Raw genomic sequence first — 13945 nt, 5'->3', positions numbered from 1 at the left:
CCTGCGAGCATGAGGCTTGGAGCGCGGCTGCTGTCCTTGGTGCTGAAGCAACTCCGCCCCTCGCGCCCAGCCGGCCCTCTCTTAAATCCCTTCCCACCAGCAGGCCACAGCTTCCCTACAGTTTGCAGATTCTTTATCATCTGAGCCACCCAATCTATAACATGTGCTAATAATAGTACCTACTTTATACAGTTATTAGTGGCTGCTGCGGCTGCTGCTTATTGTTACTGTTGTTTTTAAATCTCCAGACTTGCAAACGTCTGAGGCAGATGGTCTCTGAGGTCCTTCTGGCTCTAAGACACTTATAATTCTATGGCTCTGTGATTCCAAGATTCGAGGAATATGTTATTCTAACATTCTACTGTTCTAACATCCAGGATTCTATAGAACTGCATCTGCAGATCTAAGATGCTGTGGTCTTGCAATCTGGGCCTATCGTGAAGGCAGCTACTGTTTTCTGAGGGCTTCCTCTGTGCCAACCACCATGGAGTCACCTTAGTCATTGAATATCCCCAAGACCTGAATAGAGCCGCTGCGGTAATGTCAATGTCAGCAGTGAGGAAACGGAGGCACAGAGAGGTGAAGGCTTTTGCTTTCACCGTTCCTCACTGAACACAATTTCTTGGATGGAAAGCTTTAATCCTTCTCCTGTTGCTCTGAAATGCTGTATCACATACTAAATCCCTCTTTACTCTTAGGCCTGGTTTTGTACATTCTAATGTTCTATCCCCTTGACTTGTCAGACTTCTCTTTTTCCAGTGATTTCTATAAAATAACAGCTGTATTGAGATATAGTCCACATACTGTAAAGTTCACCATTTTAAAGTGTTTAATTCAGTGGTTTCAGTATATTCACAAAGTTGTGCGTTGATCACCACTAATTCCAAAACATTTTCACCACCCCCAAAAAAGCCCCATACCCATTAATAGTCATTTTCTATTCCCCAGTGCCTCTGCCCCAGCCCCTTTCACCAGTGATCTACTTTTAGTGCCTATGGATTTGCCTATTCTGAATAGTTTATGTAAATTGAAGGATACATAATGATATATAATGTGGCATTCTGAGTCGGGCTTCCTTCCCTTAACATAAAGTCTTTAAGATTCATCCATACTGTGCGTGCGTGCATGCTAAGTCGCTTCAGTTGTGTCCTACTCTTTGTGACCCCATGGACTATAGCCCGCCAGGCTCTTCTGTTCTTGGGGATTCTTCAGGCAAGAATACTAGAGTGGGTTGCCATTCCCTTCTCCAGGGGATCTTCCTGACCCAGGGATCAAACCCACAACTCCTACATCTCCTGCATTGACGGCAGGTTCTTTACCGCTAGGGCCACCTGGGAAGCCCAAATCCATACTGCGGTGTGTATCAAAACTTCATTCTTTTTATGGCCAAATAATACTTCATTGTATGGATATACCACATTTTGTTTATTATTCATCAATTGATAGAAATGTGGGATGTTTCTACTTTATAGCTATTATGAATTATGCTGCTAATGAACAAATGTATGGATATTTGTTTTCAGTCCTCTTGGGTAAATATGTAGGGTGGAATTTCTGGGTCATATGATAAAACCTACGTTTAACTTTTTGAAGAACTGCAAGACTGTTTTCCTAGGTGGCTGTACCACAGATGTGGGGTTTAAAAACAGGTCTGCACCTGGGGACAACAATCATTGCATGTGTACCTATCATTCACCCACCCTTGGCTAAGTATGTGCCAGGCATTCGTCTAGGCACTGAGAACCCAGCAGTAAGCAATAAAGACAAAGATTTCTGCTATTATGGACCTTAAATTCTCCCCTGGGAAATCAGAAAAGAAGCAAATAAATAAAATGTATAGGATGTCAGAGAGTGAAAAGTACTATGAAGACAAGATGGAGAAAAAGGAAAGGAAGTATGGGTACCTTTTTTCTCTTAACTTTTTATTTGGAAAATGTTTAAAGAACAGTACAATGAACTCCTTATACACTGCACTTAGACTCACCAATTATTAACATTTGCTTTATTTCTACACACAGACATACACATTGACTTTGGGGTTCTTTTTGTTGTTGATCAGCTTGATTTTTTTTTTTTGACTGAACTGAGAGGCAAGCAGGATCTTAGTTTCCCAACCAGGGATCAAATCTGCGCCCCCTATATTGGAAGCATGCAGTCTTAACCACTAGACCACCAGAGAAGTCCCTGTTGTTGATCTATTTGAAAATAAGTTGTAGATTTTACTAGTCTTCACCCTAAATACTTCAGTGTATAGCTCCCCAAAACAAGGATAGTCTCCTATTATTATATTACTTTTATCACACTTATAAAAATTAACACTGAATTCATAATATTACTTAATAAAAAGTCCGTATTCAGATTGTCTAAAATGTCTTTTACATGTATAGATTATTTTTATTAAAGATTCAATGTTCATGTGCTGCATTTGGCTGTTATACCTTCTTAATCTCTTTTAATCTAGCATAATCTAGGATATATTTTTGAAGGCAGAGCCAACAAAATTGCTGATTGGATGTTGAGTGTAAAGGAAAGAGAAGACTCCAAAAGGTTGGGACCAAGTAGTTGTAGGATGCATTTTCCCTGTGCCGAAATGAAGACTGTGGCAGAAACACATTTGAGGAGGAAGATGAGTTTCATTTTGGACTTTTGAGGGGTCCACTCAACATCATACGAGAGATGTGAAATTAGCAGTTATAGAATCTGAAGATATCCATGATGGAGACGTAAAATAAACACACATGAGCTTTGATAATCTGGGTGGGCTGGGAAGGGGTTTCTGAGGGGGTGCATCTGTGCAATGAATGAAGAGAGTAGCAAGCCCTCTTTTCCGGGGAAAAGCACTCCAGGTATGGGAACAGCTGGTGCAAAGGCCCTGCGTCTGGGTGCAGCTTGGCGAGTTGGAGGGACTGCGAGGAGTCTGGTGTGTCTGCAATGAACTAAGCAAGAGGAAGGAAAGACTGAAATCAGAGAGATCAACAGGGAACAGAGCATGTAGAGCAGCAGTTCTCAGCCCTGTTTGATTGTTTGAAGGACCCAATGTCCGCTTTCTCCTGCATATATTAGGTTGGCCACAAAGTTCATTTGGGTTTTTCCATTGCATTTTATGGAAAACCTGGAACGAACTTATTGGCCAACCCAATATTTTCCCATGCCCACTTTACTCTCTGAAATTATATATACAATGAGCCTATTTATATAAAGAGAAAGCATATCTACACCTCTAAAATTTTTAACAATTGTATTGAGATATAATCCACAAAAATACGTTGGACCTATTTAAAGTGTGCAGTTCAACGGCTTTATTGTATTCAGAGCCGGGCATCCATCATCGCAATCAATTTTAGAAGTTTCATTTCCTCAAAAGGAAATCTTGATCCCCTTAAACACTACCCCTCAATCCTCCCAGCTCTCCCCACCCCAGCCCTAAGCCACCACTAATCTCCTTTGTCTCTATAGATTTGCCTGTTCTGAACATTCATATAAGTGGAATTATACAATATGTGGTCTTCTGTGCCTGGTTTCGTTCACACAGCATAATGTTTTCTAGGCTCATCCATGTTGTAGCAAGCATCAGTCCTTCAACTGGTTTAAATTGACTGTAATCTTCCACTGTACGGATGTACATTTCCTATATCCCTAAATATTTTTTCATAAAGGAGAAATGAAAGGAAGGTGATTTGTTATAAAATAAGATGAATTTTAATATGGTGGCTCAGACAGTAAAGAATCCACCTGCCATGCAGGAGACCTGGGTTTGATCCCTGGGTGGGGAAGATCCCCTGGAGAAGGGAATGGCAACTCCACTATTCTTGCCAGGAGAATTGCATAGACAGAGAAGCCTGGTGGGCTACAGCCAAGGGGTTGCACAGAATCAGATATGACTGAGTGGCTAACACTTAGCAAGATGAATTTTAATATGTAAATGCTCAGGCAGGGCCACAGTAGAAGAAATAATGAAATAGCTGCTCACACCTAACATGGCCTGAGTGACACAGCAAGAAACATGGTGATCCAGAGCGTAGTATTGGAGACTTAAATGATACAGATGGCGTTATTACCAGTGTCATGGTTTTCTTTTTTTTAATTGAAGTGTAGTTGATTTATATTGTTAGGTTAATTTCTGCTGTATGGCAGAATGATTCAGTTATTTGTATATATACATTCTTTTTCATATTCTTTCCCATTATGGTTTATCACAGAGTATTGCATATAGTTCCCTGTGCTATTCAGTAGGAACTTGTTGTTTATCCATTCTATATATAATAGTTTGCATGATGTCATAGTTTTCTAAAATGATGAATGACTGTTGGTAAAGTTCAGAACAAAACAAAATACAGCCTTATCTTGACTTATTGATACTGTAGTTACATTCCTGAAAATTTCAATAGATCTTAAAACTGTGCAAAAGGAAAAAATACTTGGTACTTAACGTGTAGCATGAAGTTCAGTTCTGGGTTGGGAGATTTATAAACAGACTTTTCACCAGCATGAATGTCCAGGGGGACATTCAAAAGTCATATAGAACTTGTGACAGTTCTTCATTGCCAGGAACTGACTCTCACGTTACTGTGTGCAAACATCTCTGGCCCTGCCCACTGAGTGCCCGCATCTGCCCCCAGTTGTTTCTCGGCAACCAAAACCACTTCCACAATTTCCCAGACACCACTGGGGTCAGGTTTAAGGGTTAAAAAGGAGAGGCAGAGATGAGAGCTTCCAAGGATTGAGCCCACAGGTCTGGGGGGATGTGAGAAGCACTGGAAAGGAGGGACTTCTGTTTAGAAATGCTCTTGGAGATGTGAAAGGAGACGTTTGGTTTTGAAATATCCCCACTAGAGTTAAGATTGATCTGATGTGTAGCTGCAAAGGATGGGCTGCTCTACAGCTGAGAAGGGGGACCATCATATAACATGACCAGTTTACTCCATCTTCTCTGATGTAAGCTCTGTTACCATCATTTCACAGATAAGATTATACATTTCATGTATAAGATTGCTAGGGCTGTCATAACAAGGTTCCACAAACTGGGTGGCGTAAACAACAGAATTCATTCTCTCACGATTCTGGAGGAATCTGAGAAATCAGGAGAAATCTGAGCTCTAGGTGTTGGCAGTGTTGGTTTCTTCTGAGGCCTCTGTCTTTGACTTGTAAATGGCTTTTTTTCCCTCTCTCTCTCTCTTTTTTTTTTTTTTTGCCATATTCATGGCTTGCAGGATCTCAGTTCCCCAGCCACGGATTGAACCCGGGCCATGACAATGAAAGCCCAGAGGGCCATGGCAGTGAAAGCCAGGAGCTCTAACCACTAGGCAGCCAGAGAACTCCTCCTCTCTGTCTTCATATGGTCCTCCCCATTTGTGTGTCTGTGTCCTAGTCTCTTCTTATAAGGACATCAACCATATTGGATTAGGGTCCATCCTAATGAACACACTTAATCTTCAAGGCCTGTTTAAAGACCCTATCTCCAAATACATTCATATTCTGAGGTACAAGGGGTTAGGACCTCAAGAGGTGAATTAGGATGGGTGGGAGCAACAATTCAATCCATAACAACAGAAAGGTTAATCCAGGTGACCATGTCATGGGGTGGGAAGCACAATGGAGCAGTAATCCATGAGGCTGAATTTCAGTTCCTTCTGGGTAACCTTGGGGCAAGTCCCTTCACCTCTTAGGCCTTGGGTGGCTCATCTGTAAAGTGAAACTAATGATGCCTTTTCTGAGGCTAGGAGTCAGAGTACTTAATGATATAGAAGGACATGGGCACCAATGTAAGCTTGGGGTGGGGTCCTGGTGGGCTCCCTCTGGGTCAGCCATTAAACTTTTAGGTGCTGGATGTAAGGAGGACCCAGGAGTCCCAAGGACAGGGTGGCTGAGAGGCTACCGAGGGGAGTTGGAGTACTAGCTCCTTTTTTCTTTTAACTAATAAATATGGAACTATTTCAGTATTTCTGCACTATTATTTTTATTTATTTATTTTCTTTTAGCTGTGCTGCAGAGTGTGCAGGATCTTAGCTCCTCCATCACTGATCGAACCTGTACCCCCTGCAGTGGAAGTGCAGAGTCCTAACCACTGGACCACCAAGGAAGTCAATATTTCTAACCAAGGACTTCCCTGGTGGTCTAGTGGTTAAGAATCCATGCTTCCACTGGAGGGGACACAAGTCCGATCCCTGATGGAGGAGCTAAGATCCTGTATGCTGCGTGGCCAAAAAAATTAATTTAGATTAAAAAAAATTTTTTTTTCCTAATCGGTAGGACCATACTGGTGCATATCCAGGGGGCTTGCTGGGTCTGATTTTGGACACTTGAGAGCCAGGGGTGGGAAATGCCTTGAGATGGCCAGTCTTACACGAATATTGCTGTTCAGTCTCCGATGACCCCGCCCCTAAAGACCCTCCCTCTGGCTCCCCACGCAGGCCAAGCTGATCGTCCCCAACAGCACGGCGGGCCTAATCATCGGCAAGGGGGGAGCGACCGTGAAGGCCGTGATGGAACAGTCGGGGGCTTGGGTGCAGCTGTCCCAGAAGCCGGAGGGCATCAACCTGCAGGAGCGCGTGGTGACGGTCAGCGGCGAACCCGAGCAGGTGCACAAGGCCGTGAGCGCCATCGTGCAGAAGGTACAGGAAGATCCCCAGAGCAGCAGCTGCCTGAATATCAGCTACGCCAACGTGGCTGGGCCAGTGGCCAACTCCAACCCCACCGGCTCGCCGTACGCCAGCCCCGCCGACGTGCTGCCCGCCGCCGCCGCCGCCTCGGCCGCCGCCGCCTCGGGCCTGCTGGGCCCGGCGGGGTTGGCGGGCGTGGGGGCCTTTCCGGCCGCCCTGCCTGCCTTCTCGGGCACCGACCTGCTGGCCATCAGCACGGCACTCAACACGCTGGCCAGTTACGGCTACAACACCAACTCCCTCGGCCTGGGCCTCAACTCGGCCGCAGCCTCCGGGGTCCTGGCCGCCGTGGCCGCCGGTGCCAACCCTGCTGCCGCCGCGGCCGCCAACCTCCTGGCGTCCTACGCCGGCGAAGCAGGGGCCGGGCCAGCGGGAGGGGCTGCTCCGCCTCCACCCCCGCCGCCGGGAGCCCTGGGGTCCTTCGCCTTGGCCGCGGCCGCCAACGGCTACCTCGGGGCCGGGGCGGGCGGCGGGGCCGGCGGAGGGGGCGGCCCGCTGGTGGCCGCTGCGGCTGCAGCGGGGGCGGCTGGGGGCTTCCTGACGGCGGAGAAGTTGGCTGCCGAGAGTGCCAAGGAGCTGGTGGAGATTGCGGTGCCTGAGAACCTGGTGGGAGCCATCCTGGGCAAGGGGGGCAAGACGTTGGTGGAGTACCAGGAGCTGACAGGCGCCCGCATCCAGATCTCCAAGAAGGGCGAGTTCCTGCCAGGCACGCGGAACCGGCGGGTCACCATTACGGGCAGCCCCGCGGCCACGCAAGCCGCTCAATACCTCATCAGCCAGCGGGTCACCTACGAGCAGGGAGTGAGGGCCTCAAACCCCCAGAAAGTGGGATGAGGCCTGTGGTGTGTGCTCCCACCTGGCTCCCTGTCCCTCCTCCTCCCCCTCCTCCTTCTCCTCCTCCCCCTCCCCCAACTCCTGACCTCAGCTCGGTATAGTCCTGCTCCTCTTGGGATGGGGCTGGGGTAGGCCTGACTGCACTCCCCCCCACCCCTTTTCTGGTAGTCATAGGCAGGATTGAGTGATGGCTGGGGACGGGGCCAAGAAGCTCCCTCCCCAGCCCTGAACTGACCCCTTCTTCCCTTCCTCCCTATGCTTGACTGGGCCTGACCCTCCTCTCCCAGGGCCCAGGTCTGTGTGATATCTGTATATATTGCATTTTGTTGATTTTAATAGAAAACAAAGCGTTATTTTCTCTTTTCTTTCCCTCCTTTTTTTCCCCCTCCTTTGATAAGGATTTCCCCTCCCCCCTTTATAAGCTTTTTGTTTCCATATGGGAGGAGGGGAGGAGCCTCTGGGTCACCTAGAATGACGGGCCTCTCCTGCTTTCAGCTCCGGATCTGAGGGACATGACGGAAGCAGAGGTAGCAGAGGAGTGTGAGTTGAAATGGGGTATTTGGAGCAAGGACCCCAGAGTTCCCAGATTTTCTCAGCTACTCTCCCCCACTGCTGGAGTTGCCCCTCCTAGGTGGGCCTTTTCAACTCTTTTGTTGTCAGGTTGTATGGGGGGGGGGGGGGCGGCGGGGCAGGGAGGGGTGTGGTGCTGCTGGGAATAAGGCCGGCTCTGGGGTTGGGCCAGTCCGGTGGGCAAGACTGGCAAGAGGCTGGAACAACTTCCTGTGGCATCTCCTATGGCTTTTCCTAGAGTAATGGGTATGAAGGTCTTTGTTGTGATGTCACTGAGTCAAGTACTTTCCTGGGGTGCTTCTGGCACTTTGTATAATGTCCCAGGAAGTAGTTCCCCAGAGGTCACTTCCTGTGATGATAGGAGAGACAGGTACTTCCTGTGATGTCTCAATGAGCCTTCCTTGAAGGTTACTTCGGAGATGTCGCAAGGGCATGCACTTCCTGTGGTGTCTCTAGGTTACTTCCTATGACGTCACTGGGATGAAGCATGCACTTCCTGTATCAGGCCATGGCCAGTCACTGATCCTCCTCTACCCACACCCCTCTGTGGTGGGTCTTGGCCTGGAGGTCTTCCTAGAAGAATAAGGCGTGGGACTTGGATCTTATTTGGAGGACTATAAGGAAAAAGACCCACTATTTTCGGGGTCACCTCCATCCAAACACACCAAGTCAGAACTCACCTGGCAGGGAGGGGTGGGAGATGGAGCTGGTGAAAACTGTTAAAGACCCTCTTTCCCACCCCCGCCTTTTGTGTGCATGCTTGTGTCTGCGTGGCTTTGTTTCATTAAGTCTGGTGAGCCAAATGTATGGTGGCTCTGTCAGGCCACGGTGGCCAAGGAGAATGCAGTGAGCCATGGTAGAGTCCCTTGAGCTGGAATGCTTTGTGTGGTCTAATGCATTAGATTGATTTGTGGTTTCCGGCAGACTGGAGTACTTTGGTGGTCTCTGATGGATAGGCATGTTTTGGTGTTCTCACCATAGACTCTGAGGATCTAGAATGTTCTGATGAAGTCTGCCAAGCCAGGCAGCCTTGAGAGTTGGTTTGAGAGTGGCTCCCTGGGCACTGCGGCTGTGGTCAGCTCTAAGGCCTTGTTGGCAGGCTGAGATCTCAGGGCCTGACAACCCTATGGACTTAGGAGAGCTGAGACCCACCTCTACCCCGTCCATCTCCCCCTCCCTCATGGAGACCACTTCCACTTCCTCCAGCCCAAAGCAGGGACCCTAGTGCCCTGGTTCCATCATCAGCATCTCTGGGGGAGGGGCACCCCCTGCCCACCCTCTCCCCCAATTGTCCCCCTCATAGGTCTTCCAGACCCTTCTCTTCTCCATGGCTTTGGGGGAATCCGGCCTCCTCGTCTCTCTCCCAGAGAAGGAGAGGAGAAAAGCCAGAGACAATTCCTACCCCTAAAGCCTGGGAGACCCCTGCCCCTTGCTAGAGAGCCACCCCCAAATCAAAATGTGAAAATCCCTAGAAAGCAATAGCCTTCAAGGTACCTTGCACTGAATTTCCCACCACAGCCCTGATGGGAGGCTGTAGCTTGGGCACTAGGGTGACTTTTTCCATGCCCTCTTCATCTCCAGGGTAGGGGGCAGGTCCCATTTCCCCATCCTTCACCTCCCATCGCTGCTGCCGTCACCCCTAATCTCCAGACTAAACCCGGATGGAGATTTGAGTGCCAAAACGATTATTGATGTAACCTTGTACATATCTTCTGCAGTTGGGGGCTCTTGGGGTAGGAGGTGGAGGTGGTCCTATGGGCCACTGCTCCCCTCCACCTCTCAAAAGACCTTAGAGTATTTCACAGCATCTCCACCCACATGTGGAGACTGCAGTATCAAGCTGGAATTTACCCCCTACAACTCCCCAGGCCCCCATAAGCAGGGGGAAGGAGCCAGGAAGAGGTGAAGTAAGGTCTGGGAGTGGGGAGGTGGGATTTAAAAGCACTCATTTGCATATCATTTGCATCCTCAGCTGCCCTTCTAGCTTGTCAGATGCTTTCTGTAGACCTATTTCTGGGTCCCAATCAGTGGGATCCAGTACTCCTCTCACACAGACACATCTCTGGAGGCTGGGCCTCCTGAAAAGTGTTCCCTTGGGGTATCTGTGTGACAGCCCCCTCCCTATTCACATTTTTCGGGGACCCCCTACCCCACCAGCCAGGGCTATCTGAAAGGTAGTTTGCTAGCTCAGTCAGCTAGTTCACTCACTGTGTTGGTGAGTGGAGAGCCACACACCTTTCCCCATTTTACCACTCCACTGTCTTCCCCATCCCTGGAAAGTCCCTTCTGCAATCTGACCTCAATCTTTTGTGCTGCAGTTTGTCCAGAGGGGACGCAGATGTGGGGTCAGCGATGGGGAATCATTGAAAAACCCATCACCTCTTCCCCCCTTCCCTGTTAGCCAATCAGATCTGAGAGACTCTGAGTGGCCTCCCTGCACCCTGCTCTTCAGCACCCAACAGGTGCTTAATAAGTGTTTGCTGCATTGAATTGTTTCCTTTTTCTTTCCTATTTGCCCTCCAGCCCCCAACACCCACCCCAACCCAGCATTTTCCTCCCTCTCTGGTTCCCTAAGACTTTCACTTTCTCTCCCCGTGGTTCCCATTGTTACCTGTCCTGTCTCTATCTTTGTCTATGTCTGTCTTTTTCCTCAACTCTCAACCCTCTCCTTTCCTCTGTTTCCCATTAATTAAAAAAAAGTGCCAAACTTCCTTGGAACTGAGCCGCTCTGGGGGGAGGGAACCTCAGATAGAGGGGAGGAAATGGGACCCTCTCTCTTTGAGGAGGCCCCTAAGAGGTGTTGAAAAAAAGTCTGTGCACACTTAGCTTAACTGGGTCTCCCTTCCTCACCCCTCCCACCCCCAAGTTTTCTTAGAATCTTTGTAAGAAAAAACAAAAGAGAGAAAAAAAAAAAAAACAAACAACACCTCCCCTTCATTTAACTCCTAATCTTTTGGATCCCCCAATTTCCACCAGCTGGGGAGAACCCCACTCACCTCCTTCAGGCAGATCCATAGAAATTGGGGAGGCGGAGGCAAGCTCAACCCCTCCTCTGCTGGCCTGAGGGATGGTGCCAACTGGATTCGAGAGAAGGACCTCAAAGCACTTATGACAAGAAGGGGTTCAATGTGCCAAATTCACCTCCTTCATCCCCCGTCCCAGGGGGCTCTGAGCCAACCTGCCCCAGCTGCCTTCTTCCACCCTGTCCCGGCCATCTCTGCATGGGCAAGGAGGCTTCACTGCAATAATTATTAAGGGATCAGAAGGCAAAGATCGTGCCATCTTTATCTGCCCTAATGCCTTGTAGGTGGGAATTATGGGTAGCCCAAATGGAGTTTGGTTAGAGTCGACTTAACAGACAGTGGGGGACCTATACTCGGAAGAATACGGTATCACTTTTCTCAGAGTGGTATTTCTTCTCCCCCTTCCTAACCTGAAATCACTCAACATCCCCTTGTTTTGTTTCTCCTGCCTGTTCCTCCATCCCTCACCCTCCTGATTTTGTTTCTGATTGGTGGCCTGCTGTTTGGAAAGTGAGAGGATTCCCCCACGCTGAGTATTGCTCTTTCAGTACCAGGAATAGAGGCAGTGATGGACGGAGCGGTGGAAAAAGAAGGTGTTAACTAAGAGTGGCGATGAGGTTGGCATTCGGGGCGTCCAGGCTGCTGATTTGGGTGCACACCGATCACCACAGTCAGGCAGGCTTTCGCTGCTGGTCACAGCACCTGCCCGCCCTGCCGTCAGGAACCCCAAAAGCTGGTTGTCTCGAAAGCCTGAACTGGATGTCACGGTGGGGAGAAGCGGAGCGCGATGCCCGAGTTGGGGCGCTGCGGGGCCGAGGAGGCTGGTCTGGGCTCTCGTGGAGTCGCGACAGCCAGCTCTTCTATCGCGATTCCGCTCCACCGCAGTCAGCCGCCTGGACGCCGTAGTGGAGGTTGGCGGGGGGGGGGGGGGGGGGGGGGGTGTCCTCCCCGCGGTGCCGCCGCAGGTGTGTGTGTGGTGTCAGTGCCCGCTGCCCCTTGCGTGGGGGATTGCTGGGTGGCAGGGAGGGAGTTGGGGACAGTCTCGGTGGGGGTGGGGGTGGTGAAGGCTGCTGGTTTTTAACCCCTTCTCAGCCAGTCCAGGACACTTTTCTCCCAGAGATAACTGCGGGGGGGAACCTCCTTATGCCCCTCCCCTCCCCTTTCTCCTTCCCCCCACCCCCAAAACCACCAACCTCTCATCTTCTAAGTGACTCCATCACCACCGGCCACCGGGACCTGCGGCTTCATTGCTCCAGCCCGCCCCTCTCGACCGTCAGACTCGCTCATCGAACTCTTTTTGATTAACCCTTTCTGTGTTCATCCCACGGAAAACTGTGTGTCCGGCGTGGGGGAGGGGGGAGGCGAGGGGCAATGGCTACCTTTCCTCCATCTCCTCCCACCGCCCTTGCCACCCCACCCGCACCCCATCCCATGCCCCACCCCCGTCCCTCACCCCTAGGGTCCTCCCCAGCCTGGGGATAGAGACCCTTTATAAATACTATGCTGTTTGGCTTCGTCCCTTTCAAAGGCAGGGTCGGGGCGCGGCTGCCTCCGAATGGAGAGCTTACTCTGGCCCCACCGCTTTCTGTGCCCCCCTCCACTCCCCACCCCTTCATTGTAAATAGTCACTTTTGTACTGGTTTGAGCCAGGGGACGTGGGGAGTCATTTTTTTTTCTTTGTGTTGGCATCTCAGGCCATTGGAGGCATGGCCCACATCCCAGTTTGATTTGGGAGAATCCCAAGATGTGTCCCCTCACCTGCCCCCAGTGCTTAGGATTTCAATATATCAGTATTAACTCTTAAAGGGATGGGGTGCACAGATCCCCTGGCAGGGAGGTGGGAGAGGTGTGGAAAGGATGATTCAGTTTTCCCCATCTATGAAGTGGGCTCATCCTCCAAGTTCAGTAAGGAGCCTGCATGACATACTGGTGGAGTCAGAGGAGTTAGAATCTTTCCCCTTTCTCTGGGACAGATAGGGGAGGAGAAGACTGGGGATGGGGATAGGACTATCTTTGGAGAGCTGATTGTTAAATCCTTGTTAGGACCTCAAGCTAGCTTCTCCCAGGCTTGTTCTCTGTCTTGGAAAGTGGGGGTAACTGGAGGACCTCTAAGGCCCCTGGGATAACCCCAATCCTTAGATTGAAAGCCTGAAGCCCAGGGTTGGTCCCCTGCCTGCTGCCCAATTCCCACATTCCACTTCTTGGGCCCAGACCATCTGCCATGTGGCCACGCCTCCAGTGCCTCCATTCAACCCCCTCTAACTGATTCCTTCCATCCTCTGCGACCAGAGACGCCGCCCACCCCACCCCCCACCTTCAGAAGCTCCTGGCTGGAGCCCACTGCCCTCCCTCTCCCCCTCCCCCCCATTGCCATGCCTGGGCCATGCCCACCCCCCACCTCCCCACCCACCCCCCAGTGTCCGTCGTGTGACCTAGTGCACCATGTATTAGCTTCCATGGCCCCCACCCCCGGCCCCCACCACACCCCCTTCCCCCACCCCTGCTCCCTCGGCGACTTCACCTTTTTTTGCCGCGATAAACGCCATCTCAGCATCTGTGTCTAATGTTGTCTTTTTTGCTTGACATCACACACTCCTTCTTAACCCATCCCCTTCCCTCTCCCTCCTCTCCCCACCTCCACCCTCATCCTGAATTCTTTCCCCCTTTCCCCCAGGGCTCTGGGAATCTAGGGGAGGCGGGTGGGGGGACCCCTGAGGATGGGCCCCAGAGAGGGGAGGGGAGGGATGGATTGTTCTTTCTGGACTGGGTGAGCCCCCAGAGCAAGTGTGTCTGAGGGGAGCCAGTGATCCAGGTTTAGCTCCCTGGACCTCAGTGTCCAATCAGGATTAACACCACCAG

At 50.3% G+C, this 13945-nt stretch overlaps 1 protein-coding gene across 1 annotated transcript in view; it reads left to right on the top strand.

Annotated features, from left to right (window-relative positions):
- Nucleotides 1-13639, top strand: part of NOVA2 (NOVA alternative splicing regulator 2) — a 31120-nt gene extending 17481 nt beyond the window's left edge. The window contains exon 4 of the mRNA XM_043899549.1: nucleotides 6411-13639. Coding sequence (XP_043755484.1) covers nucleotides 6411-7493 — 1083 coding nt within the window. The 3' untranslated portion in view covers nucleotides 7494-13639. The remainder of the gene's footprint in view (nucleotides 1-6410) is intronic.
- Nucleotides 13640-13945: the final 306 nt, after the last annotated feature.

Source organism: Cervus elaphus, chromosome 4 (assembly GCF_910594005.1).
Source record: "Cervus elaphus chromosome 4, mCerEla1.1, whole genome shotgun sequence".
Taxonomy (NCBI): Eukaryota; Metazoa; Chordata; class Mammalia; order Artiodactyla; family Cervidae; genus Cervus; species Cervus elaphus.
Note: the sequence above shows the minus strand (reverse complement) of the source record. Positions and strands in the feature narration are given on the sequence as shown.